This window comes from Colletotrichum aenigma (genome assembly GCF_013390185.1).
Source record: "Colletotrichum aenigma strain Cg56 chromosome Unknown KSG_Cg56_contig08, whole genome shotgun sequence".
Taxonomy (NCBI): domain Eukaryota; kingdom Fungi; phylum Ascomycota; class Sordariomycetes; order Glomerellales; family Glomerellaceae; genus Colletotrichum; species Colletotrichum aenigma.
In genome coordinates, this window is record NW_023500914.1 from 1989030 (window position 1) to 2015784 (window position 26755).

The 26755-nt window shown below is 55.1% G+C and overlaps 6 protein-coding genes across 6 annotated transcripts; 1 reads left to right on the plus strand and 5 right to left on the minus strand.

Annotated features, from left to right (window-relative positions):
• Positions 1 to 1428: 1428 nt before the first annotated feature.
• On the minus strand, positions 1429 to 3123 carry CGCA056_v012064 (uncharacterized protein; the record flags this gene model as incomplete). Its single annotated transcript, XM_037327308.1, has 3 exons — positions 1429 to 1647; positions 1697 to 2460; positions 2520 to 3123. The coding sequence occupies 3 exons, from the start codon at positions 3121 to 3123 to the stop codon at positions 1429 to 1431; spliced, it is 1587 nt and encodes a 528-aa protein (XP_037173820.1).
• Positions 3124 to 7152: 4029 nt separating this feature from the next.
• Positions 7153 to 8817, minus strand: CGCA056_v012065 (uncharacterized protein; the record flags this gene model as incomplete). The annotated part of the gene is made up of 3 exons (XM_037327309.1): positions 7153 to 8045; positions 8099 to 8495; positions 8551 to 8817. 3 exons carry the CDS (start codon positions 8815 to 8817, stop codon positions 7153 to 7155), a joined length of 1557 nt encoding a protein of 518 aa, XP_037173821.1.
• Positions 8818 to 12389: 3572 nt separating this feature from the next.
• CGCA056_v012066 (KIN17-like protein) lies at positions 12390 to 13082 on the minus strand (the record flags this gene model as incomplete). The annotated part of the gene is made up of 1 exon (XM_037327310.1): positions 12390 to 13082. The coding sequence occupies one exon, from the start codon at positions 13080 to 13082 to the stop codon at positions 12390 to 12392; it is 693 nt and encodes a 230-aa protein (XP_037173818.1).
• Positions 13083 to 13547: 465 nt separating this feature from the next.
• On the minus strand, positions 13548 to 15995 carry pfkA (ATP-dependent 6-phosphofructokinase; the record flags this gene model as incomplete). Its single annotated transcript, XM_037327311.1, has 3 exons — positions 13548 to 14717; positions 14768 to 15232; positions 15282 to 15995. 3 exons carry the CDS (start codon positions 15993 to 15995, stop codon positions 13548 to 13550), a joined length of 2349 nt encoding a protein of 782 aa, XP_037173819.1.
• Positions 15996 to 18370: 2375 nt separating this feature from the next.
• Positions 18371 to 20663, plus strand: srb4 (Mediator of RNA polymerase II transcription subunit 17; the record flags this gene model as incomplete). The annotated part of the gene is made up of 3 exons (XM_037327312.1): positions 18371 to 18648; positions 18704 to 20379; positions 20461 to 20663. The coding sequence occupies 3 exons, from the start codon at positions 18371 to 18373 to the stop codon at positions 20661 to 20663; spliced, it is 2157 nt and encodes a 718-aa protein (XP_037173816.1).
• A 646-nt stretch (positions 20664 to 21309) lies between these two features.
• On the minus strand, positions 21310 to 25213 carry CGCA056_v012069 (putative ATP-dependent helicase; the record flags this gene model as incomplete). Its single annotated transcript, XM_037327313.1, has 4 exons — positions 21310 to 23412; positions 23468 to 24260; positions 24339 to 24612; positions 24880 to 25213. The coding sequence occupies 4 exons, from the start codon at positions 25211 to 25213 to the stop codon at positions 21310 to 21312; spliced, it is 3504 nt and encodes a 1167-aa protein (XP_037173817.1).
• Between the last annotated feature and the right edge of the window lie 1542 nt (positions 25214 to 26755).

The window sequence follows — 26755 nt, forward strand, 5'->3', positions numbered from 1 at the left end:
TATTCGGTGTCCTTCCTCTTTCATGATCGCGTGCATGAGGCCTCCTTTAGCGTTGCAAAGAATACGTGAAAACGATTAATAAGAAAGAAGCAAAGAGGTAAAAAGCTCAGGCGCGGGATTCGAAACCGCAGACGCTACGAAACCATTTTATAGGATTTCATACCAAGTTCAAACTAACGACTTAGAGCGTTGTACCTCTGGGCCACTTGGCTCTTCATCAGGCTTGGTTGAAGGCAGCGAGGCTAGGCGCTTGACAAGAAGGACGGGTGGCCGGTGGAAAGAAGGAGGGCACGCACATAGTGCGGGATACGAGTGTGGAAGGAGCAGGTGTGAAAGGAAGGAAGGAAGCTAGGTGGGAAAGCCCCTTCCTCGAGCCCGGACTTCATCTTCTCCATCGACCTGCGACAGTTATTCACACATACTATTGCTACATGCCGGACTTGTTTTTCGTTTTCATTTACACAAGACGAGATCACCTATGTATACGGCGAGTATTTCACAATCAATCGCGAATGACATGCCGCTATGTATATCGCTATCCCAATCACGGAGAAACCTTTCAGATATATCTTACTAAGATAGCTATAGATATTAACCATGGATGCAGATATCTCTCGCCGCTGTCGTTGCTTCTGCTTGAGCGTAGTCATGCTCTTTTGTCTCACTCACACGGCTCTTTGAAACCGGGTGTTTTGTTTTTCAAAAATCCCCATATGGTACGAATCAAGATCTGGGAATACCCAAGCCATGTCATGCGCCTGCGTGTTCTTGAATGGCTACTTGTCTGTGGGTGGTGCTATCAGACATTTTACGGGGCTTAAATCGGGACAAAAATGTACCTTGGACTGCCGACGGCTATATGTGACATGATACAACGGTCCGGTTATGGGAATAGCTTTCGGTTATGTCAAATCGGATCCTGGACTTGGTCCAGATTGAGTCACCCTCGATGGCACAAGCTTGAAGCAGTTGTTCATCAGCTATTGCATGGGCAATACACCTACTCATAGGTTAAACTTTCACACTGGCAAGTGTTATTGTCACTTGCGTCGACAAAACTCGTTTAATACCCAGCACTTGGGTCAGCCACATTTCAAATCACAAGCAGGCAAGCAAGCATTTGTGTCATAAATCGTTATTGATCCTAATACAATCTAACACCGCCCTATTCTCCGCCGCTATGTAGTGTTCGTAAATCGTTACACATGTGCCGGGCAGAAAAGCCAGTAAATGGGTAAAATGAGAAAAGAAGACACACAGCCCCCCGAGGCAGATCCGTTCTCTAATGCCAGCACGTCACGTCCCGAAATGACATGTTCTGTAGTCCGAATCCGTTGTAGAGCGCCTTACCGCCCGCTGATCTCACACCTTGGATAGGTGCCAGGGCAACCGCGTTTATATATCCGTAAATCATCATGTGCTGCACGTTTACCACCGTCTGGGACGTTCTCTTGCGCTGTCGTAAACAACCTCGCGCTCATAGACCCGCTCATCGTCGTATTTGCTAGGCAGGCGGTGGTGGTGGTGATGTCCGTGGCGGCGGTCCCAGTCGTCGCGCCACTCCTTTTCATACTCAATCTCACGAACACGGTGCTTGCGGAATTGGCGGATTTCATCCGAGACCTTGACCAGCTCCAAAACGTCGTCCTGTGGATGATTAGCGACGGCTATGAACTAAGTGGGAGACAAAGCTTACGTATTTCAAATATTGCATAATGTAGAAGAAATATTCAGTCTCCTCAAAGTCGTAGCCCAACTCGATGATGGCGTCTCGAATGACAAGGTCCTTGGTGATCTCGGTCCACATCTCATTACGCTTCTTGGGAGGCGCACGACGCTCCTTGGTCTTTTCGATGTCAATCTCAGTCTCGCGGTCGTAAACCTGGACACTGAGACGATCACGAGAGTCTCTGGGCGAGGGCAAGGCGGGGGCCGGAGCCGGGACGGGAGTAGGGGCACCATCGCGTTCAGGAACGAACTTGGCCCGCCTCACTCCGTTGTAGCGCTGCCAGGTCACCTCGGCAGAGCCGCCGCCGACGCCGTCCATCTGCACGCGCTCTGTTCCGGGAGGCACGTCTACGATGGTCCAATCCTTCGTGGCACCGCCCCAGGCCTCGCCCATCTTGCCCCGTTGGTCAATCTTGGAGGTGATGTACTCAGCCTCCTCCTCAACGGGGGTGCGGGCAGCAGCAGAATGAGCCCTACGGCGGGAGCCAAAGTACTGGCGGTCATCAATACGCAGGCGGTCGGTGCTCATGACAAGGTCTCTGCTGTCCTTGAAGGCGGGTGATCGGCGCTCTCTACTGGGAGAGCGGTGACGGCTTGTTGATCGGTGAATGTCGATGTCGGTCCTGTTGCGGGAGGTCGTGATGTCGATGTCCAGTTCCCGGTCTTCGGTCCGGGTCATAGGTCGAGGTGCGGGGCGGGGAGGAGGGGGAGGGCTAGGGACCCGAGTGACACCTGGCCCAAGTCAGATATTTGATTCATATCAATTTTTGTGAATGTTGTCTGCTGCTTACCATGGTCAATATCGCGGTAGTGAGTAATGACTTCTCTCTCAATCGTCGGTCCACGAATGACCTGAGGAGGAGCAGGTGCAGGTGGAGGCGAGGGCGAAGGAGACGGGATCCGCTCTCTTTCCTTTTCCACGATGCGCACACCAACACGGCTGCGTTCTCTGGCCGGAGGTGGAGGAGATGGCGAGCGTTGTCGCTCAACGTAACGAGCGCGGATCAGCTCGGGAGGAGGGCCGCGAGAAGGGCTGCGAAGCTCCCGTTCGCGCTCAGAGATGCGGACTCTTGACCGCTCAAGCTCTTGGTCGTGGTGGTGATGGTGCGGGGGAGACGAGCTGCGAGCCCTGCGAATGACACGCTCGCGGTAAACAGGGCTCGGAGTGCGCTGGCGAGGCCTCGAGAGCTCTCTCGACTCAACCTCGCGGCGGCTCAAAACCATGGCACCAGCCTCGGGAGCGCGCTCTTCACGCAAGAAGCGGAGGCGGTCGCCCTCGCGCTCACGAGGCCTGTCGCGGACTTCGACGTCATTGAATGCGACTCGGCTCGAGGAATCCCTCTCGCGGCGGGGCTCGTAAAAACGGTCTTCGAACTCGTTGGACCGGTAAGCCATTTTTGCAGAAAGAAAAACGATAAGCGTTTATCGTTTCGGGAAGCTGCAGCGAAGGCGTTTGTGGTTGTTTGTTGGGGGAGTTTTGTCTGAACAGGTGGGATGAATGGCGGGGTAGTAAGCCGTTTGGCGGTCGTGTAGCGCAGAGGGTAGCGTGAGGGTCGGCAACACTAGGGTGACCAGACACGGGTATCTTGCGCAACAAATGAAGTGACCCGGGAAATGGGTTAGAAAAGAGCCAGACTTCCCTCGCGGCGCAGAGGAGTGAGCGGCAAGACGGAAGTGTAGGGAGGATGGGACTTTAATCAGAGGGCCGAGCTAGAGCTTAGCCGGCTGAGAGTGAGAAGAGGGGGTGAAGAGAAGAAGAGTGAGTGAGAGGAAGAGGGAAGAGAAGAGTCAGAGTGGGAGCAACGTCGTCATACCACAGCAGCAGAAGCTGGGTATGTATGTAAGTGCGTATGTAGGTAGGTGGTATGTAATAAAGGCAACCGACAGGTGATATAGACCGGCAGGAGAAGCAGGCTGCGTGTGCCGTCCGTTCGTGGGGGACTTGGGACTTGGGACTTGGGCTGGAGGGGAGGATGGGTGGAAGGTGGATGATGGAGGGGGCCGTGGATGTGGATGTGGACGTGAACCGAACCAGGGCTGGGACTAAGACCAGGACTGGGAGGGACGGACTGGCGGGAGTGAGTGAGTGAGGAGGGAGTGGTGTTGAGTGGTGGTGAGGTGGGCGGGAACAGGAAGAAGAGGGCAGTGATGAAAATGGGAGGGGCTGGCCGGGTTTGCGCGATGCAGCGGCCTGGCTTGCGGGCTTGTTAGGTTGCTGGATGCTGGCTCGTAGGTTCTGTCCACTTCTTCCAACTGTGGGCGTGCGCCGCGCGGTGAACCGCTGTCTGCTGTCACTGAGCAGGGGTGTTCCCGACGTTTTGTCTATGTTGCTGCGGGTAGCGGGACGGTAGGGATGTCGTCGCAAAGCCGATCGAGGGTGTGGTGTTGAGGCCCCGGATTTTGGGCAGCGTTGTGCTGTTTGGATGAGTGAGTGCCGAGGAGCGAGGAGGCACGATGGACTCTCGAGTGATTCAACAGATTGCGCCTTACGGATAGGCCTGTGTTTGTTTGGGTTTGGGTTCGTTGGACGGGAAGGAAGCCCTACGGGCGGATCTGCTGCACCGAAGGCTGCCTGCCCAGTCAGATGAAGCAAGAACGAGGACGGGCGGACGGCAGAAGGCTCCAGCAATCTGGAACTAGGAGTCAATGATGCAGGCTGTGGCGGGTTGGGCCAAACAAAAGCAACGAAGTTTAAGCAAGGTTGCACTTGGGAGCAGCAGAGGCAGAGTGAGGTTGCTGCTGCGGTGGATGACGGGCAGAGCGAGAGAAGCCGAGAGGACGACGGGCACCACGACGGCGGTAGGCAGCGGAAAGGCGCAGAAGATGCAGAGAAGACTCGAGGCAATCTCGTCGATTCACCTCATCATCCACTTGGATGCATTCGAGGCATCCACTTGGGCACTGGCGGCGGTGCAGGCTGAGTGCTTGTTCGCCTCTTGGGCCCTGACGAAGGTCCGTTGCGCAACAGGCAAATGGGCGCTGCTACTCTCACCGATCTCCCGGCTGCCCAATGAACAGGGTCCTGACTTGTGACTTGCAGGTCTAGACGCTGCGGCAGCAGGCACAGGCAGGGCGCAAATAGAAAGAAAAGGCCAGTCCGAGGTCCAGCTCGAGTTTCCACCAGCTGTTGGCGGCTCGAATTCAGGATTCTGAATGGACGAGGGAAGATGTTTGGTACTTGTGATGACACACGACAGGCAGACGACAAAAGCATGCAGCAGACAGCATACGGCATACTGCATATGACATATGGATATCCAAGTAAAATGCCTTAGATGGGTATTGAAGTTCTACTGCGTACTCGTTGTCAACTTCCACGTCTCTCAACAGCCTGTCCGGCTGCTTCCACCAGCGTTCCATCTTACATCTTCAATGCCACCCCAGGTTTGGGACAATGGAGCCTCGTGTCCCTGAAAAAGAGCTCGTCTTGCGTGCTGCCCGGCGCATGAAGCTGGTTCACCTGCGCGAAAGACCTGATTTAGATCCTTAGTCCTTATTATGTTGTTGCTATTACTGGGAAGCCGATGAAACAGGGGGGGCAGTGAGGGAGGGACGGGGAGGGGAGTCGAGTCCAGCGTCAGGTCGTGCGTGAGTGTGGTCCGTCCTGCCCTGCCGTCCTAATCGTGGAAGTGGAAAGGAAAGAGCGGGAAGAAGCTAAGACGATTGGAAAAGTGGATCCCGTTCGCTGTGTGAGGTGAGGTCGTGGTTTCCAACTTTTTTTCCTTCGCTCTCACTTTCTCGTCACATGGAACGAAGGCAGGCAGCCCGGAGCTCCCTCCTTCCTTCCTTCCCGTCTGTGTCTCTCCACTGTCGCTTGCTCACCTCGGTGCTCTACTAGTCTTACGCTAAGGAAGTGACCACCTGCCTGCTGCTCTGCCTTCCCCTTCCCCTCCCCCTCCTGCCCCTCCACGTCCACTCACAGCTCCTCGCCCAGCCCCCCCGCTGTCAACTTCTGCTCCGGCCCATCACCAAAAAAACACTGACGCAATTCTGCATCCACACCAACCAGCGTCTCCCGCTCGCAAGTCGCCATTCCATCGTCTGTCGGCCATGCCCCTCCTCTCTGCCCACTCTCGTGGCTCCCTTCCACACGCCAAGGCAGCTTTGGGACAGCACCAGAGACACTAGAAATCCAGCGACATGTTGCGAGTAAGTTGGCATATTAAGGTACCTGCCTTCACACCTTACCTGCCGCTTCGGCCAATTCCACTCTTCAAACCCAATTCAGGAATCCTGACAACTGCCGGGGATGCTCCCTGGATAGACTCTTCACCTTGATCCCGGCCCCGGTTTCCCTGTTCTAAACAGAAGCTTTCCATCATTAAGTCGCATTCTACGTCTCTCCTGACCAGCCTGGAGCTGCGCAGTATTGCACCTCACCCAACATGCGCAACTTCGGCGACAAGTGAACCAACATTTTACCGGCCTCGAGAGAAACCTGCCGATAGCCTCTTTGTCCGCACCGCTTGCTGCCAGACACTCCGCAGTTGGGTTCTGTCTTCACCGATCGGACCAGGATATCGTGGTTCCAGCTCCAGCCTGATCGCCAGGACCGGCCCAGCTGTCAACGAGCCCGACGGTCTGAACCGAAGACAAGCTCCTTCGTCCGCACATCACACGCCCATCTTGCCGCTTTCCATCTGTTTTCTCGACCCTCCATGTCCCTCGTCTATCGCCCCAACCCATGATGGACCAGGAGGTGCCCGCGAACCCACTGCTGATTGGGCTGAGCCGACATCCTGGGGGACCCTGAACAGAGTCAGGACATCATTCGGCTCGTTCACGAGTTCCTCCCGCAGGTGGTGACCTCCCACACCATCATGAGACACAGCCCGGCTGTCACTATTTGAGAATGCCATGTCTGCTTCTACGACACAATTGCCTTTTACGTTTCTTCATTGGCCAGCTGCACGAAAGCTCCATACAATCACCCTGGTCACCATCCACCACACCAACAGGCCCCCAATGTCAGAAATGGCCCGCTTCGTCAGCCGTAGCTCGGCGTCGCCTTGTCGCCGTACACGCAGTGAGGAAATCGATAGAGGCCTCTGGTCAGAAGAACATGAGCAACGCTTCTGGAACAGACCAGCCCTACATCTTTCTAGCGCTCGGTAGGCGCGGGAACTTCCCCTTTTTCTCGACCCATGCCCCTGGGCTGAAGTCAACTTCGTGATGGGCGGGTAGCTGAAACTAACAGGCCCAAAAGCCGCGGAAGCCATGGTTCAGGAACGCAACACCATCGCCGTAATCAATCTACGCGAAGCGTTGGTGGTGACGGGCGAGCCGGTGCTACCTTGACATCGAACGAGTCTTTCCGTCAAGGGTTCGCCTTCACTCACTTTACCATCGGGGGAAACGGCCGATTAAGGAATCTGTTCATTGCGGTCATTATTCGTACTTCGTTCGGTGCGGCTAACGGCCTTGCTACCTTTCCTCCTGCGCCTCTCTCCAGCCCCCAATGCTCCTCCTCGCACCGTTCTGCCCTGTCGCATCCATCTCTCCTAGGTGTCCTTCTCCAACAAGCTCATACACTTCGCCTACTTCCAGTTCTTGTGGCGGTTGTGTGGCATCGGCCTCCAGTATTTGCGTTCCGAGCTTCTCTGTTGGATTCTCTGGGCTGCCGTACTCCGTATACGGCCCCACCCCGCCGGATCCTTGGAGGCTATTCCCGGGAGACGTGTGTCCGTTAGCAGCCTCGATTTCCTTCAGGCGCGCTTCTTCCAAGGCCCTTTGCTGCTGTCTTTTCCGCACACAAAACAGAGCCACCACTGCCGCAAAGCCAATAACTCCCACAGTGACTCCAACTCCGATGCCAGCTTTAGCTCCAGTGGACAAGACTGCCGGCTTGGCGGATGCGCTCGATGCCGTCGACGTCCCGTTCGGATCATTCTCGGCCGTCTTCGTCGCGTTGAAGCTGGGAACTACGCTGGCTTGTGTCCAGAGGCCGTCAGTGCCGTGGTAAAGCTGTACCCAGCTGCCGTTTGAGCGGTACCAAAGCCATACTTCATTCGTGTCGAAGTTGTTCGTCGCTGTCAACGCGCCTCCGGCCTCGTCAGCCACGGGCCAAAGCCGTTCATCTTGCTCTGACATCATCGTCCATGCCCCGTTGACGTTTGAAATTTGATGAAGTTTGGAATCGGTTCCGAGGTAAAATAGACTCCTCACGTACGATCCGTCGACGGAGGCGACCAAATGCGTCAAGTTTGTCGGCCAGGCCGTCAACGTGAGATCGGGCGTGAGAGATAAGTTGACGACGATGTCGGCTGCGTCGGTGTTATTCGTCAGCGTGTCGTTGGTGAGAGTCCGAGGCAATGTAGCTTTGGGCATGTTAGCACTTTGCTGCGAACAGAACGGGCACGATAAGACGGACCGAGATGCCAAGTTTCATCTTTGAAGTATCTCGAGATTTCGAGGGTTTCGGCGTCTTTGGGAAAGACGACAGACATGTTCAGCTGGCCCGAGTGCGTTGAGGTCAGCACCGTCGAATTCGCTTGGTCTTGAGAAATCCGGCCCTTCCACCGCCAGTCGTCCTTGGTCGTGTATGCCATGACATTAACCCTTCTGTCCTCATCGTGGAAGAATACGCGATATCCGTTTTCCGAACCGAGCAGCTCGACCGCGAGACCCGTCTCGTCATGGATGGATTTCACATTCGCTGTAGACGAGATGGTGTATTCTCCCTTCTTGTCGTAGAGGCCCGTCGACATGTCGCACTCAAAGTAACCGTTGACGATCGACCCGTCCTCTGTCTGGTAGAAAATCGATGCCTGTTGCGACGCGTCAGTAAGTAGCAGCACATGGTCGGACGCCGCTCAGACAAACCATCGTCAGCAACTGTGCCGTATCATACCATCCCGCTCCGGCGAGGGCTGAACCGTTCCGAGGAGTTTTCTGCAAGTCGAACGCATTCTTTCCGTCCGTGGGGAATATGGGTGTGGAGTTGCTGTTGCACGCGCTATGGAGGATTTTGAGCGTTGTAGGATCTTGCATCGCAATCTGAGGGCTCAGCTCCGTCCACCACGACATGAGACACGTTGCCGGAGAGAAAAGCATCGCCCCCAGGACGATCTTCAAGACCGGCCGCGCCATGCCGGCGGTGTTTAATACGCGGCGGAAACGACAGAACACCCCGCAGCCGGGCGATGCTTGATTCACAGTCGAGATCGCGTGGAAGTCTGCTGCGGAGTACTCGGAGATTCCATTCAGTCAGACCTAGTAGTTGACCGACTTTCAACGAAGACGAAGATAATGGAAGATGAAGGACGAGATCGCGACCCGGGGGGGAGACCGGGTTTATCAATCTCCCTACAGGGATATTGGACTGACGGTATTCAAGGGTCTAGACACCGAACGCTCATCTCCATACCCTCCGAGACCCAAGGCGGAAAGCTCACCCGCCTGCTCGACCTGCAGCAGCACTACTGCGGGCTAGCCCTAGGCTGTGGCCCAGAAGGCGAAGCATTCGCTCGCCCGCACCTAACGAGCATCCTTGCAACTGACTTGACCTCTTCGACGTCCCGTCTTTATCATTCCCAGCTGGCGGACATCTACTTGATAGCCCCCAAATGTAAGCGTAAGACGACCATCGAGTGTCTGCCCGTTGCAACCCCCGGCGCGTCTGCGCTCGGCTCGTTGGACCAGCAAATGGTGGCAATCAGGGGGGGTCTCGAAGGCGAGGCTCGGCATTGGCTGCGATTAATCAAGGTAGTGCAGAAGCGAAGTAGCTGATGTAACCAGCCTTGGGGGGGGGCTGTTTGATTACTCAAGTCAGGGCTGGAAGGATTCGTATGGGCAAAAAAAACCTGCGAAACCTGGGTGGTTTATCCACATCCGATTTGTGGCTGTGGTAAGTCACGGTCTTTTTGTAACAAGAGATCTGGACAAGATCTTCATCAATCTCGGTCCCGAGGTTTTTGATATCTCCGGCACTCGAGAGGAAAGGATCAACTGGCTCTTCGCCGACACCCCTGCCAGAAGCGGGGGCTAAGCTCAGTAAGCAACCATGAACCAACCCACGGACAGGTGGTTTGCCGGTCGAGATTTTTGCGGGTTACGGTTGCAACGCAGTGCTTCAGCAGACCTCGACGGGGACGTATGCAGTGAAAAGAAGCGAGATAGAGCCCATTCTAGGCCCGCCCGCCCGCCGCTCCCTGGCTCTCGTATCCCATGTTCCATCGGCGTTGCTCCATTATTGATCGCGAGAGGTTGGGGGAGATTGGAGATTTAAATGCAACTCCGGCTCGGACTTTTGTCATCTTTTAGTGCCCACGAGTGTGTCGTGAAGACAAGCATTCTGGGCGAGATGCTGTTCGGTTGGCGATGGCCCGGCAGCCTGGTAAATGAATGGCACTGCTGCTGCGCTGTCATGGTATTTGATGCAATCACGGGAGCTATCACGAAACCTGATTGCGCAATAATTCTGGCATGGATGGAGGTACACCATTTTTTGAGAATTTAAGATGAAAGACACTTGTTTTCCTGGATCACGCCCCAAGATCCCGCGTACCGCTCGTTAGCCCTTTTACTCGTCTCCTTGACACGATGAGAAGAAGAGAGAACTACACCCTCCTAGACAGCTGCTAAAACCGACGACGAGGTGGTCAAACTCATCGAGGAAGTCCACACAATCGCCCACCTCGTCGGCGAGAGACTGGAGGGCGTCTCGTCTGGAAGAAACGGGCCACCTTGGACCTTGTGGTTCGGGGTTTCTTTGCGAAAGGTAGGAAAACAGGAATAAGTGAACGACCGCACTGGCGGTTTGGCAAGTTGTATACACATCCTGAGAAAGATGCCTGGAAACTTCACACCCCGGAGGATGGAGGATCACCGCCGCTATCCGCAAGCCCCCTCGTGCGCGAACGGTTGGTCGCATGCGCTCTGTACATCTTTCACATACGAGGACTTAAGTCTGGCGAGAGAGAGGATACGACACTGAAAGCGTTTCATCGACGCCAGCTGGGGCTTGGACAAGGTTACGGCACACATCTCAAGACGCAATATAAACGGACATGACCAGTCTTCATCAACATTAGAAATTCGCTTGGGGGTTTTTTTTTCTTTTTCGAGGGTGTAGAACTTGGAGCACGTACAGCTTCTCAACCATGGCATCACCTTCTTCGTTCCGTTTACTTTCCTCCCTTCAAGTAGTTTATGAGTTCCCGGAGAAGTAGAAAGAGAAGAAAGATCGCTCCCGCTCTGGCGAGCGAGGAGTCAGTGCCGACATGCAAGGCAAGGGCGTATTGTATATCACGCAGAAAGGGTCGAGGCAACGAATAGCCAAGTCCCGAACCTCTGCAATACCCGAGCAAAGGTGCGCCAAAGCCCCCTCACAAAGTCACAGTAGCTAAGCCAATAGCAGATGCTGTCTCGCTTCCCAATGTCGCGCTCGCTTCTGACATCAGCGCAGCGTCGTAAACAAGCACCATGGGCTCAGCTCCCTGTCCCAGGACCACCACAGAGAGAAACCCAGTCTCATGCTGGTTCGAGAGCTGTAGGTGTTGGGATGGCTTCTGAGCAAGAGTGCTTGGACAAGTACAGTAGGCTAAAAGCAAAAACCGAAATGCTACACAACAGTTTCCAGTGTAGCAATTCGGGATATCAGTCGGGTGAGTGGATGGATAACCCTGTTTTATGAAAATGGGGGCTTCAAAGAGCAAGTTCCAGACCGGCCGGTCAATTGGACGGAAGCCCAACCTCAAAGGGGAAGGACGTAGCAACATCCTGGTGCTTGCTTACTACAGTCCGAAGTTCAGCTCTTTGTAAGGCTAGGATAAGTGCTAAGCTTGTGGCGTGTAGCTTAGCATGCATGTCTAAAGCGACGTCGTGGTTCATCCGAGTCGTGGTTTAATCGTAATACATTTCGCAAGTTCCCCTTAGTATTCATCCCGACAATCCCCGCTGTTCAAGCTCGTTTCTAGTGTAGAGCCCGAGCTGTGGCTGCTTTGACCGGAGGAGAGGTGATGGAAGGTGAGCTGGGTGAGCCACATGCTTGGCATAATTCCAGTTCCAGAATTACTGCTCATGCCGCTTTATACAGAGGCTGACGCAGATAGAAGCACTGTCCTAGCCTACCACGCTCCTACATGCTGGCCTTAGATATGTTGCATTGCTTGCCACCAGTGCTTTGTCCTACTCCCTAGGCTGGTGGCTTTAACGACGAACGTACTACGCGGCATATGGGAGTGAGTACCTTTTCCAGTTTCACAGCTATTGAATATCTTGAGGTTTGAGGTGGTCTTTCCCGACAATCGGACAATGTATTCATGCAACCCGGATATCTGCCTACCTAGAAGGGCAATGGGTTGTGTCTCTTGGGTACTCCAACCACTTCACACATAGACTTATCGGCCTCTCGACATGGCGTCATTGTTCGGCCCGCCTGCCCTCGAACTTATTACTTTACCATCGCTGAGAAACATCGCCTGGGCATGTAGGGCAGTCCTAGCCCGGTTCTCTCCTGCTGTGCGTCTTCCCTCCTGAAAACCTCCCTAACTCAAAGCGGCATACCTGGCCGCGACGTGACCGCAGTATATTGCCCTGGCCGGCGTTCCTCAACTTGGTTGAGGCTGTATAGTATGTGCTTCTTTCACGGCTGCCTGTCAGGTTGGAGCCACGAAAACTGGTGAATCAGTCCGTTTCCTCTTCATCGGCTGCTTGGCTGTCTAGAAAACATTAAGGGACTTCTTTCCTTGACTCATTTTACTCTCTTCTTTCGAGCCGCGACTGGCTGGCAGTTGAAAGCCGACACTACGGCCGGGTTCGATGGACGTGGAGGCAGACTCGGGCGCGGCAGCCGTGGCGGTCACCTTAGTTTGTGCTTGCGCCCTTGCGATCTGTGCTTGGATCAAGTCTTCCTCCCTCATCTGATCGGCTGCCTCAGCCTGGTCTCTCTTCCTCGAGTCCGCCGCTCGGCGAAGGGCTTCCGGCGAACGGTCGATCCAGGCGATGAACAGGCCATCGTCCTTCTCCTCTACACGGCAGAGCCCTTCGCGGCCGAGAAACTTGACGAAGTCGGTGAGCGAATGCCAACGCGTTGCGTTAAGATGAGTGTGATGCTTGTTGGCGATGTAGGTCTGGTAAAAGCGGTTCGAATGCACGCTTTTCTCTCGGTGGCTTGTCCGCAACTGATCCAGGAACTCGGCCTGAAACTGTTGCGAGATGTTGTTGATAGTCTCGTTCACGTTGCCGATGTTCTGTATTCGGCGAACGTGGGACTCGGAGAGAGTGTGCTGTTTGAAAGCATTCTCGTCCCGACACTGTTTGTCGCAGGGTGTGCAGTACCATCGTAGGCGACCAAGGCCTACCATCTTCATTTTCTTATCCACATGGCGCGCGGAGCCAGGATCGTGTGGCATTTTGGCTGCAAGTCAAGTGAGGCTGCGACCAGCACTTGACCGACATGTATTGAGGGAACGTTGATAGGGGCGTGAGAGGTTAGGTAGGGATTCAGAAGCTCAGAGACCGTCGGAATGACGACCTACCACAAAGCACCGATTGGCTCGCTCAACAAGCCAATAGGAGACCAGGAATTGAACTGAGGCCGTTGCGGTGGAACTCGACTCCTTCAACCTACCTTGCGAATACCAGAGAAAACGAGAGGGCTGAGCATGTCGAAAGAATGCACTTTTGAAAGCTCATGCATGTTTAATGCAATGTCGCGGGTCATCCGGGCTGGAGTCTAATAGAAATGCATTTCATAAGTTTCCCTAGGTAATCAAAGACCGAACCCCGACACGCCCGTTAAAACAACACCTGTTGCTCCCCATGTTTTTCCTGCATTAACACCCCGCTTTCTCTACTCTATCATGTCGTACTGCTCATTACTCGAGGCCTCTCTTGACGTCCTTGGCCTTGAGGCCACTGAGTTTCCTCTCGGGCTTGTGGTGAGAGGGTCTGCCGGAGAGCATGTTAACCACCTCCATCATGTGCGCCCAGTGAGCGTCCTTGGGACGGCGGTTCTTCCAATCCGTGTCGTGGTCCTCGAGATCGAGGACCGGGGTGAAGATGACGCTGGCACCCTTGATTCCAATGACAGAGGCGCTCATGGGATCCCTCTTGCACCTGTTATGAGACTTGGGCCGGAACTCCTCGAGATGCTGCATGCACTTGATGGCCAATCTGACGGCGCGGCATCTGTCCATCGGCGACGGGACTCCTCCCTGCTGGACGTGTCCGGGGATGCTGTCGCGGGACTCAAATCTTCCGCGCGCTTCCTTGCGGATGATGTCGGCGATGAGCTTGGCGTTGAAGACATCGTCGGCCTTCTCGTTGATAAGGATAAGGCGACCGGACGATGATTGGCCCTTGTCCTTTGCAAAGACATCGCGGAGGTGACGGACGTCCGCAGCCAGCATTTCAAGGTCCATACCCTCCTCTGGCGTGTAGACAGCACTTGCGCCGACACTAAGGCCAGCAAGTGTAGCAATGTACCCAGACTTACCGCCCTGGGTCTCGACAACGAAGACACGGCGGCGAGTTGCCGACGCTGACTGCTTGATTTTGTCGCAGTACTGGACCAGCTCGTTCAAGCAAGTGTCGGAGCCAAGAGAGTATTCGGAGCCGGGCACATTGTTGGAGATGGTGGCAGGCAGGAGCACCATTGGAATGCACAGGGAGGGGTACAACTCCCTGGCCTTCCGCAGCTGTGACACGGCGTGGTAGGCCTCGAAGCCACCAACCAGGAAAAGAGCGTCAAACTCGTACTTCTCAATGAGGTTGGCGATGAGCTCCATGCCGGACTCGGACGGAAGCTCTCTGTTGGTTCCAATCTCTGATCCTCCCCTGCTAGCCCAGCTATCAACATCAAGCCAATCGAAGGGTCTCACGGCACCAACGGGCTTGTCCCCGTGATGTCTTGCGAAACCAGCAAAACCGTTGTGAATAGCAACGGGCTCGTGGCCGCGGGAAAGGCAGTACGCGACACCAGCGCGAACAGCAGCGTTCATACCACCAGCTGGCGCGCCGACGTTGATGAATCCAATCTTCATTCTCTGCTCCATTGTCAGCGTAGTCTCATTGTTTTGGGATGATTAATACGGACCTCCTTCTCAGGAAGATGGTGGTCGTCTACTCTGACGTTTGTCGTCAAATTGTATGAGTTGAACATCTCGGAAAACTCGGCATCTCGAAGAGACATGGCCTTGTCAAAGTCCTTCTCCTCAACGGCCTGCGCGACCGTCTTGGTGTCCTGAACGGCTTGCATGAGAGGCCTGCGAACGATCTGGTTCTCGGTAATGGCGATGAAGCAAGTCTCGGTCTCGGGGGTGGCTTCCAGAACAGCCTTGACGGCCTCGACACCCTGCAGCGTCGCCAGCATTCTGTCGTAAGCAACGGCGGTACCTCCACGCTGGACGTGACCAAGGGTTGTGACACGAGTATCCAGAGCTAGCCCGTCCTTGTCCGCGAGCAAATCCTTGACCATCTCTGCCGTGATCTTCTTGCCATTGCTGTCCTTGGCGCCCTCAGCGATGATGACGATGGTCTTGCGCTTGCCGAAGCTTCGGTGCTGGGGTGTGTTAGCTTGTTCAGCAGTACCGGCCTCTGGACATGCTCACCCTCTTCACGATTTCGCACATCTCTTCCTCCCAGTTCTCCTCCCTAGGCTTTTCAGGGATGAAGATAAAGTCAGCACCCGTAGCAACACCGGCCATGAGTGCCAGCCAACCACAATGGCGGCCCATGACTTCGATAACGAAAGCTCGGGAGTGGGAAGAGGCCGTGGCCTCGATGTAGTCGACCATCTCGCAGATGCGCTCGAGGGCCGAGTAGCAGCCGATAGTGGCATCGGTGCCTGACATGTCGTTGTCAATGGATCCGACCAGACCAACAATGTTGAGGTTCTTGTAAGGCTCGACCTGCTCCTTCTTAAGCTGGCCGGACGAGATAAGCTCCTCAACCAGGGAGGGCCATTCGGCACGGAACTTGTCAGCACCAGTCAAGGAGCCGTCACCACCGCAGATGATCAGGGCATCAATTCCGTTGAGGATCATGTTCTTCGCGGCAGTCAATCGTCCGGGACGCTCGTAGAAGGCCATGCAGCGGCGAGTTCCAATCAAGGTACCGCCCTGTCCAAGGTAGTTGCGCACATCTCCCCAAGCAGCCTTGCGGATCTGGTCGCCGCCCTGGACCAGGCCCTCATATCCATCGTAGACGCAGTAGGGATCGCAGCCCATGTGGATTGCTGTTCGGACAACGGCTCTGACTACGCCGTTCATGCCCGGGGAGTCACCTCCCGAGGTCATGATGGCGATCTTCTTCTTGGCGGCCATGGTTTTGCACGTCGAGGACGGAGTGTTTCGTAGGTTGTCGGGACTCCGGAGTCAACTAGGGAAACGGGGAGGGAGACCCTTTAGAGAAAGACAGTCAGTCGACGTCGGCTTAGAGGATATTTGTACGAGTATGGTGGTATAATATGTCCAAGGGATGGTGGTGCAAGTTGGCTGGCCGTGCGCAAAACTAGGGGAACGCAGGCAGAGGTAGGGAGGGGGGCGGAGTGTTCAACGATCATGAACTGACTTGCGAGCAGGCGAGAGGTATGGAAAGGTACCTTGGGTAGGTGCCAAGAGCTTGGAAGCTGCGAGGTGGTTGGAAGCTATGCGGGAGGTATGTACCTTTTTTCTTTGGTTGAGGGGCTTGGGCTTGCACCTGGAACTGGAACTCTCGGAGCAGGGCGAAGGGAAGCTGCGAGACACACTTGGCTCGGCTTGGGGTTCAGGTTGTTTTTGGCTCGGGAGGGCGCGCAGAAATAACGACCGGTCGAACCCAAAACCACAAAACACAAGTCGGTTCCCAGGGCAGGATAATAATAGCGCGCGCGCCCTTGGATGTTTTATGGCGGGGAATGATGGACACCAAACGGTTGGAGCATGCAGAGAGCAGAGCAGCTTGAGTCGCAACGTGGGCTGGCACCTCGAAAAAATAACATACAACAAAGCAGAAGAAAAAAAAAAAAACACAACCTGACAGCCCCTCCCCGATGCACCACCGCAACGGCGCAAGCACCAGGCGCCGCACCTCAACCCCTCCCAACAGATGCCACACCTACCTGAGAAGACACCCGCTAAGCCAGCATCAGGGCAGTGACGTTGTGGGCTGAGAGCTCTTATCGCTTATCGTGGCGCGGGGGAGCTCCGGCCAAGCCCAGCAAAGTCGCCGCCGAGGCCGCAGAGACCGCAGAGCGTCGTCACATTTGCAGGGCCCGGCGTCACAACCGGCCTATGGAAACCTTTTGCGTCGCTGAATCAGGCACGGGAGGCCGTGTTACTGGTCAGCCCGCCGACAGGGGATTATCTTTAGCTGAGCCCTTCGTTGCAGAAGGATCCTCGCTGACGTTCTGTGTCTTGAAAGCAGGCCGGCCTGCTGTCTGTCCTAGAAAAGAAATGGAAATCTGCAGCGCCTGAGGTGCTGGCTGTTAATCGCTCAATGATTGACTGAGGGCGAATGAATCCATCACATGAATAGCTGTGTCAACCGATTTCGAGTCACACTCATTGGTGAGGGAAATACTGCAACTGGCTGGCAATGCTCTTTTTTCTCGCTCTTTTTTATTGAGTGAGGGGTTTTAACGCCAAACAAGGTTCCTTCGGCTTGCTCCCATCTCGGGCTTATTCTGGGCTGCTTCCACCCTTATCCACCACTATTACCAGGTCCAGACTTGTCGCCAGCGTCGACTCAGACTGCCCCTCCATCCAGCTCCAGTCCAGTGCGGGGCTCGCCAAACGCGCTAGCAGTCCAGGGTCAAGCGCAGTCGGTCATTGCTGCCGCTGAATCCAGTGATTTTGCTGAGCGCGGCTCCGCGACTGTGGAGGGAGGTCTTATTGACAGATTCTCTGACCCTAAACCCTTCTTCATCAGAACAAATCAACACCATTCCAGAGTCTCTTAATCTACATTATTACGCAACCTCATGTCGCGAATTGCATGTCATTCTTGATCAGATAAATGGCGTCGGCAGCCGTCTAAGTATGCATTCAAGACGTCTGGCTAGAGATGCCAGCCCAAACAGCGGAGGACCAGGCGCTGGCGGGGATGCAGGGATAAGCCTCCGAAGTGAAAGCGAACACTCTGAATCCGCAACGACGGCATCGAGTGACAAGTCATTCGACCTCAGTCTTCAATTGCCCATGTGCAACCACAAGTCATGATATTCAGTATTCAATCATCTCGCAGTTTGAAGCCTTCCCACAATGCCGCCGAGTGCCAGCTTTCACCTCTGCTTCACGCCATAGCCCACCAACGCGGATCTGACGGCGAGGTATTCTAGCCTGAATCTCTGTGTTATCCAGCCTGCTTGCTTAGTTGATACGAGAACCTCGTCGACGGGATGAAAGCCTTGATGATAACCCCAGTGACGTTTGATTTGGTCTTATCGATACGTGCTTCGGTGAGGCACCGGTGTGAAGGCGCGCCTGACCGAGGACATGCCCGATTGATTGGCCAGAAGCTCTGTGGAGCTACGGCCATCACGGTCACCCCAGCCAATCCGTAGCGACTTCCAACAGCCAACTCCAGCCTTGCAACACAGCCTCACCAATACCAGCAACCTTGATGCAACATGCTAGCACGCAAAACCTGACCTGACCTCCTCCGTACACGATATACCGAGCCGACCGTCTTCGATCAATCAACCGAGAAACTGCCCACCATGGCGTCGGGCAGCTCAATGCCCTTCTCCTCCCTGCAACCAACCCCGACAGGCGGTCGCAAGCCTAAGAACCTTGCCGAATTCATCGCGCGCGTACAATCAGAGCGCGGCTTTCGCAACGTCACGGAAGAAAGCCTGAAGCAAGAAATTGAGGACCGCAAGAATGGTGTCGCCGACGTTAAGGAGGAGGAGGACACTGCCATGGCGGACAGTAACGAGGACGAGGAGGAGCCAGCCGACGCCAACGCCGCGCGCAATGAAGTGCTGAGAAATATCGAGTGCGTCGGTGTACTCTTTTGCCTGGAAGATTTTGTGCTGACAACCGTTTTACAGTGCCGCCAACAACTCCGCGCTCATGGCACTCGATTTCATCTCATTACTTCTTTCGAAAGAGAGCCCTGCCCAAGCCGGTACTACCCTTTCAGCCCAGCTGCGAGACTGGGTAGGCATCGGCAGCCTCGGGATCGCCAAGCGCGAAGACAACGACGAGCAGAAACAGCGCGACGCCGAGAAAGCAAAGGACAACCGCGACGTCTCATTAGGCTGGGCCCTGATCGATATCAACACTACAAAGGAGTCGGCGGATAAGGCAGCTAGCCACTTGAGCAAGGAGGTCGAGCGCGAAGAAAAGTACTGGGGAGAGATCCTGGCGGTGCGCCAGGCTGGGTGGTCAATGTGCAGATTGCCGGCGGAGAAGCAAACGCTGGGCGTGAGGTTCGGATTCTCAGAAGCGTCACCCGAGTTCAGGAATAGCAGTCTCGCCCCTTTACGGCGTGGTGATGACGGTTCGGCAATGCTTCAACACGGCAGGGTCGGTGCTGGCTGCCAACGTCTCGGCGTCACAATCGGCAGATCAGGCAAGACAACGGGTCGTCTCGCCTTCGGCACATCCGTGCCAGATACTGCCCTGCTCCAAGACCGTGTTCTCGAAGCGCGCAACACCATCTTTGCCCAGGAGCTTTGGCACGAACTGCACCGTGAAGCGCACTCACTCGCTTCCTACGGTGTCCGCGCGAGCCATTCCGCCATCACATTCAATCCAGCCTCCGGCCCAAGCCTCACCCTCGAACTTGAGAACCTCGAAGACATCGCCAATAAGGCCGAGGACCATCCAGACAACACACTTGCAGAAGCGACGCACCTGAGCCTGCACATCTTCCTAAGTCACGCTCATAGACTTAATGAACTTCAACGCTTACGACCGACACCGCCTCACCAGCGCCGCAACCAGACGCAAAACCAATATCATCTTCTCCGCCCCATCGTGGCCAAGATACTTCATGACCGCGCGATAGAACAAGTCACACGGTTCTCCGGTGACCTCACCAACGTGTTCCGCCAGGCCGGCGTTGGCGCTGCCAACTTCATCCTCAACACCCCGCCTTACCCGACAGCAGATCTACGCAACAGCTCCGGCGGCTCTTCCGTCCGCCCCAGCGCGTCACAAGCCCTCGCCAACCAGATCACAACCGCCCCAGCCGATTTTCAACTCGAGCTCATCCTGAACGCCACGTGCCGCCTGCAGATCCGTGGCCGCACCTTCCTTACGCCCCTGACAACAACCCAATTCCAAGTCCAGCTGCTTCCAAACGCCGCCGAGCCGCCCAATACCCTCCAGGGTTCCTATCCGCCCTCCCGCGACCCCTACCCGAGCTTCTCCGCCTTGAAGGACTACCTCACCGACGCAGCCACCCACGCCCTGACAGACTGGTCCATGTCCCTCATCCCTCCTCCCCAAGCGCCGTCGCCTTCGGGACCCGCCCGCCCGGAGTGGACCAAATCCATCCGCGGCACCGCCATCAGGGACATCGACACCGAGAACCGCGAGGTCCGCTTCGACATCCTCGACGACGCCGACGAGAGACCGATCCTCAACGTCGGCGCGGCCTGGCGCACCGCGGACCAAAAGTCCAAAATACAGCGCTGGAAGTGGTCCCCCTACGGCCCCGCGGAGCCCATGCAGATCCCGCACATCGTCAACGCCGTCGTCCAGTCCAGCGACTTGGCCAGTTCTGCGGCCTAGGCGGCCATGGCTACTTCACCAGAGGATTACATACCTTCACCGGAGGACTATCGCTTACCCCCACTAGAGGACTATTCTTCGGCCTCAGCAGGGGACTACTCCTCGAACTCACCAGGGGACTGCTCGTCACCTTTGGCAGAGGACTACTCTTTACCCTCACCTGAGGGCTACCTGTGGGACTGCCCTTACACCTTTCAGGGGCTTTCTAGGATGCTAGCCAGAATCGACGACAACGACGACTGCCATAGCATCGACGACCTTCTGGATTAGCTCAAGGCATTGATAAAAAAAATTGGGGTTTCCTCGGCCTCTGCCTCTACGTTTCCCACGGCGGTGCTCTCGGCACAGTCACTATTGGGAGGATAGTTTCAATAGACAAATAATGCGATAAAGCAGGCGTTACATGAACGGTTTGTATAACACCTGACACATCGTCAGAACATCTTTACGTCGCGCTGCTAGATCTCGCAGTAGTAAAATAAAACAAAGTTACCTTCACCAAGAGTTCTCGATTCATGAGCACCCATGATTCGTATAAGTGCGTTTTGTGACTTTTGACGCCACTATCACTGGACCTATGCAGTGTGAAAGGTCTTTTAGCAATTGATCTCTATCGGATCTACCTGGTATCCCGCTGTGAAGCGTCTCCTGTACGACCGTGTTCCTTCCCATGCCTTCCTATGCCAGCCAAGCCCATGTAGTAATGCAAATGATGAAAAAAAGTCGTAAGAATCGTAAACCTCCCAGGTGACATTCCATAAACATGGCCTTTTCCTCCTCTGCCGGACTCCAGATACGGTACCAAGGAATAAGAGACGGCGCTCATAGCGCAAACAGGATGGGCGGAAAGCGAATTTTGTCGGATACTGCGTGAACATGGTTCTTGCGTGTGGCATGGTGCACTGCGGGTGTTTGCTTAGAGGTTGAACAGGAAACGCAGTTCCGTCAAGCTCAGGCCGGCCAACTTGGCACCCTCGCGCTCATCTAAAGCAGCATCAACGGTCTCGCGCTTCTTCTCTTGAAGCTGCACAATACGGTCCTCGACCGTCTGCTGGGTCAGGATGCGGTAGACCTTGACGGGCTTCTGTTGACCTATACGATGTGCTCGGTCAATAGCCTGCATCTCAATGTAGGGGTTCCAGAATGGATCCATGATCACGACGTTGGAAGCGGCAACGAGGTTGAGACCAGCATTTCCAGCTCGCAGCGAGACCAGCATGACTTTGATTCTAGGGTCGGTCGTGAAATCGAAAGCGGCGTTGTCGCGCTGGGCCATGGTCATCTCGCCCGTGTAGCGGCAATGCTTAATGTTGAGGCCGTCCTTCTTCATGGCCACCTCGAGAAGATCCAGCAACATGGTCCATTGAGAGAACACAATGGTCTTCTCGCCAGTCTCCTGGATCCGGCGCAGAAGACCCATGCAAGCCCTTGCCTTGGCCGAGCTGAGCCAGTGGTGGCTGAGGTACTTGGTGTAATCTCGCCAGGCAGTAGCGTTCTTCTTGGCGTCTTTGCGGAGAGAATGCAACATGGTACCCTTGATCTTCTTCAATCTCTTCTTGTCCTCCTTACTAGGAGATGTAATCTTCTTCTTGCCCTTCTTCTTAGACGCCTTGCGTTTCGGCTCCGGAGTGGCATGTGGGCCGGCGGACGAGCTATCGTCGTCATCATCACTAATCTTATCGTAGATGTCGTCGCCGACGACAAAGTCTTTGAGGTTGCCGTTCTTGTCGGCGTCCTCGGCGTCCTCGGCGTCCTCGGCGTCTTCATCTTCTTCATCGTCGCTCCAAACAGAGCCGTCAGACTCTTCACCCTCTTCTGAACTTCCGCTATTCTCATCAGGCATGTGAACCTTCTTGAACGCTGAGAAGGTGATGATGTTTTGCGGATCGAGCGGGCCTCTGCAGACAGCGCACTTAACGTGGCCGTTTTCCTCACCGTTCCGAATGTTGTCGCGTCTGGCGTTGTCAACGTGCTGCTTCAGGCAGCCAGCGCAAAGCTCATGACCACACGGAAGGGGAATGGTAGGATCCGGCATTATATCGTAGCAGATGGGACACTCAAAGCCTTCGTCAATAGCGTCGGCGTTGGCGTTATCGAGAGCGCGAGACTTCTCAGTGAGTCGAAGAACGACTGCAGGAGAAAGTTGCTTCACGCGCTCCAGCATCCCATCATCCACGTCAGGAACCGCCTCATCCGAGTCAAGAAGAAGGTGAGGGTGGCAGCAAGTCTGGCGCAGACGAAGCAGCAGCACAAGAACGTGTGAGTAGTGCTTGCCCAGAGTACCCTTGCGAAGGTATTTGTTGATCTGCACTTGGGATTTGGTCTCCAGATCCGTGTAGTACTGACGCTCGTCTTCGTCCAACTCGGCGTACACAACCTCCTCTTTCTTCTCGGGCAGTTGCAAGATGGGCTTTCCGTCAATCTCGGAGGTCTTTGTGCGTCGCAAGAGTGTTGCCTTCAGGAGAACTTGGAGGTTGCGCATCGCCTGGGCCTTGGGGTCGCCTTTCTTGCCAAAGAGTACTCCGAAAGCCCTGCGGAACGCCGTCCACTCGCAGTACGGCTTGATCTTGAGGAAATTGTACAGCGAGTAGAGCTCGTCGACGCCATTCATCATCGGAGTTCCTGACAGGCACCAGCGGTACTTGCTTTGCAGCGCAGCAGCCGCGTTAGATGACTGCGCCTTGTGGTTCTTGATCATCTGACTCTCGTCCAGAACCACACGGTAGAACATCGAATGATTGGGGTGGAAGAAGGAGACTGCGCTGGCGAGACTAGGATCCGTCTTGGTGTTGGCTTGGCGCCCGTTCAGATCCTTCCACCAGTTTGCCAGCTTCTTCTTGTCGGATACCAAAGTTCCGTAAGTAGTCAAGACGACATCGTACTTCATGAGCTCCGTTGCCTTCATCCTTTGCTGGTTGTGGAACACAAAAACCGAAAGGGCATCGTCCGACTTGATCTTCTTTTTGATCTCCTCTTCCCACTGCCGAATGAGAGAGAGTGGGGCCACGATGAGGGTCGTCTATTGAAATCAGGTCAGCAGGGTGAAAAGTTCAGATCAAAAGACGAGCACATACCTTGGGGCCGGACTCTGCCTTATGAGATACCAGCAAGGACAGGACAGAGATCGTCTTTCCCAGGCCCATGTCGTCGGCAAGAATGCCTCCCTTGTTGGTTCCGTTCTCTTGACGCTTCATCCAAGTGAGAGCAACTCTCTGGTGAGCGTAGAGAGGATATCTCATGGCATCCGGTGTTCCCTCACGATCCTCCTCGGGGATATCCATGCCTGCGTGCACGTTTTTCAAGAGCGCCTCGACTTCTTCTCGGGATCTACGAGGGTCGTCGTGGATATCCTGCATGATTGACGCAACACGAGCATCCAGGGGATTTCCCGACCCGTCAGTCAGATCCATGAAGTTGAAATTCCTAGTTCTACTGATGGCTTCAGCGGTGCTGAGAGCGGGCTGGTAAGGGTGGCTTTGTCCGCGGAGGTACTGGCTGGCTGAAACGAAGGGGCTTTCATAATCCTCCTCCTCGTCTGAGATGAAGGCTCCGGGCATGGAGGGCATGGAATCGAAGCCGGGATTGGGTGTAGCGCTTGCTCGGGATGAAGAACCTGCAAAGTTGTTCATCTGATTGTAGGCTGGGCCCGCGTCAGGGAAGCCGTTCAAATACTGGCTCGTAAACTGGTCAAAGCCGGACTGGAAGTCCAAATCGGGGGGGATGGGGCTTGATCCGAACGCCGAGCCACCAGACAACATATCTGCTGGGCCACCCTGAAAGCTGCTCGCCGCTGAGGGCCGTTGGTGTCTTTGCTGGTGGTATTGCTGTCTCGAGCGCGAGACGGATGCGTTGATCGAGTCATCGTCCCTGGCACTGATTAGCCTTGTCTTCCTTCTTCACGGTCTGTATTCTCATCCTTGATGCTAGGCTGAGATGACTACTTACCCCGTAAGGTCGATGACGTCCGCCGACGCATCGTTAGTGCGCGGAGCCTTGTTGCGACCCTGACTAGAATAGTCGAACGAGGTAGATCCATGCGATCTCTTGTTGTTGGAGGGCGTAGATCGACCACCATCGTTGCCGAAAAACTGCGGGGTGAAGGAGCTGCCAGCAGGGCAAGGCTGTGCATAACCTGAGCTGCCCATGTCCCAAGGGGTCCTCGGAATGCTTTGAACCGTCGAGGAGCTGGCGGCATTCGGCGTCCTATACGGATACGTGGCTGCAACAAGTCAGTCTGTGAAGTTCTTATATATTGCGAAAGAATAGAATGTATAGGATAGTGGAAAGAAAGGGATTGGCCATAAAGGAGGCCTGGCAGAAAGTGAAGTGATGATGGCTTCGGATGCGAAGCAGAGGTTTTCGAGCTAGCAAGAATGAAGTGAAACAGGCCCTCTCCGAGACAGTTGCCTACATCGCGGCGGCAACCAGTGCGGTGATGATAGGTATGTCCGAGAGCAGATTGAGAAACAAGAGGAGAAACACATACCTCCCCAGCCGTTGATATCGATCGGGAACGTATCCATCTTGCCGTTCTTCTTGCTCGAAGGGTTGCGTGCGTTCTCGGCCGCTTTCTTGGCCGCCTGTAAAGACTTCTCCAAGCTTTGCTTCTGTCGCTTCTTATCCTCGACCTTTTTCTGCGAAGCTTCGACCTTCTTCCAAGCTTCCTGCTTCTCTGCGGGGCTCGTGTGGGCGTCGTCGGGACCGTCTTCGAGGGAGTGGGCGATGGCGAGTTCAAAGTCGTGTTCGTCTTGGGCTTTGAGAAGCTCTTCGGCAGCAGCGCGAAGAGCCTCGTCGGTGGCAGCGACGGGGCCGTCAGCCATTTTTGTCGTCCCGGTCGCGCAGAGGTGGACGCAGTGGTGTGCAGGCAGTGTCAAATGAGGCGACCTGCAGAAGGCAGCCAGGTGTAGGTGCACTCTGGGGTGGCGCGGTGCTGCAACATCTGTTGGTCCAGAAATTGAGGTTGCGCTGCAGGCTGTGGGATTGTCTGCAATAGCCAAGTCTCCCAAGCGGTACCTCCAAAACCTAGACGGTGGCTTGCCGATGTGGAAGGGTAATAAATAGGCGCTGGCAGAAGAGGTGGACGGAAGAGAAAAAGGAGGGGCGACCAACGGACGGAAATGGCGAGGAGAGATGACGGATGGAAAGAGCGACGAGAAGGAAGGTGCACAGGAGAAGACGGATGGAGTTGTCGGATCGTGCCTGCCAGGCAACCCCAAACCGTCGTTGTCCTAAGCTGTGATGTGGGGGATGTTCTTTTGGTAGGTGCGACGACGAGGAAAAAAAGGCGAGGTTCTTTCTGCCTTCTCGACTTCGTGATCGCTGAAGATGCCCATGGAAGGACCCTGATCCAGGGCCGTTGGAAGGTACCTACCTCACCTTTCCTTAACTCACCGGGGGAGGTAGGCAAGTGCGCTTGCCGCCTTATCTTATCAGTGGTGCCTTTTTTTTATTGATGTCATGTTGGAGGCAGGCGCGACGCGTTAATTGGGGGCGCGTGGTTTACTTTTGGTACTGTGGCAACCGCACCTCAGGCACTTTGGGGAGGTACCTGCTGTGCCCGGTGGACAGTGAAGGCGGCCCCACCCTCCCCGGTCGCTGCCTGCGTTTGGAAAGTACTTCGTCAATTTTGCAGGGATGGGACTCAGTTGAGGCAGGCTCGGTCGACACTGACCATCATGCACTGCAATGCCTCAACAGAGCCTCGCCTGGTAGGTACTTTTCGGCGTTTTGATAGTTCGTTCATCCGGCCTTCCATTCATCCATGCAGTATATGATGCAGCACCTGCCGTCCCGAACCTTCCATCCTAAAGCAGTCGTTCGGTGTCGCCAATGTGCTGCCGCACTACGCCGTGGTCCCGCTTGTCCTTCCCTCAGCCAGGTGAGGTGCTCAGAAAGGCACCTCCTCTTCAAATTTTGCCTTCAATGAGGCTGCGGTTCATCCCATTCGATTTGACTGCTCTGAGAAGCACACTTCTCATGTGCATGCTACTGACAAGCCCGCTTCAGCCTCCTACCTTGGTTACCTACGGCAAGGTATCAAGGTGGCCTTCATCATCATCATCGAAAAAAGAGAATTGCGATCCTGCGCATTCCAAAGTTCCATATTTCTCTCAAGGCATACCTTACATATGTCTCAACAACCCGGCTGCCCGCAGTCAGCCCCAAGCCGCAACCGAAAACTGCTGGTGCCACGACTCTTCCTAGTCTCACGGAAAGGGAAGAAAAAGTCGACTTGAGTGAGGCATGCGACGGCTTGGCCGCCGTGCCATTTCTGACTGGTCATAAATCTCTGCCGCTTTCCTTTCCCCTTACGTCGCCTCTTCTCTATCACTCGCCAGCCCAGAGCCTCATTACCATTAGTT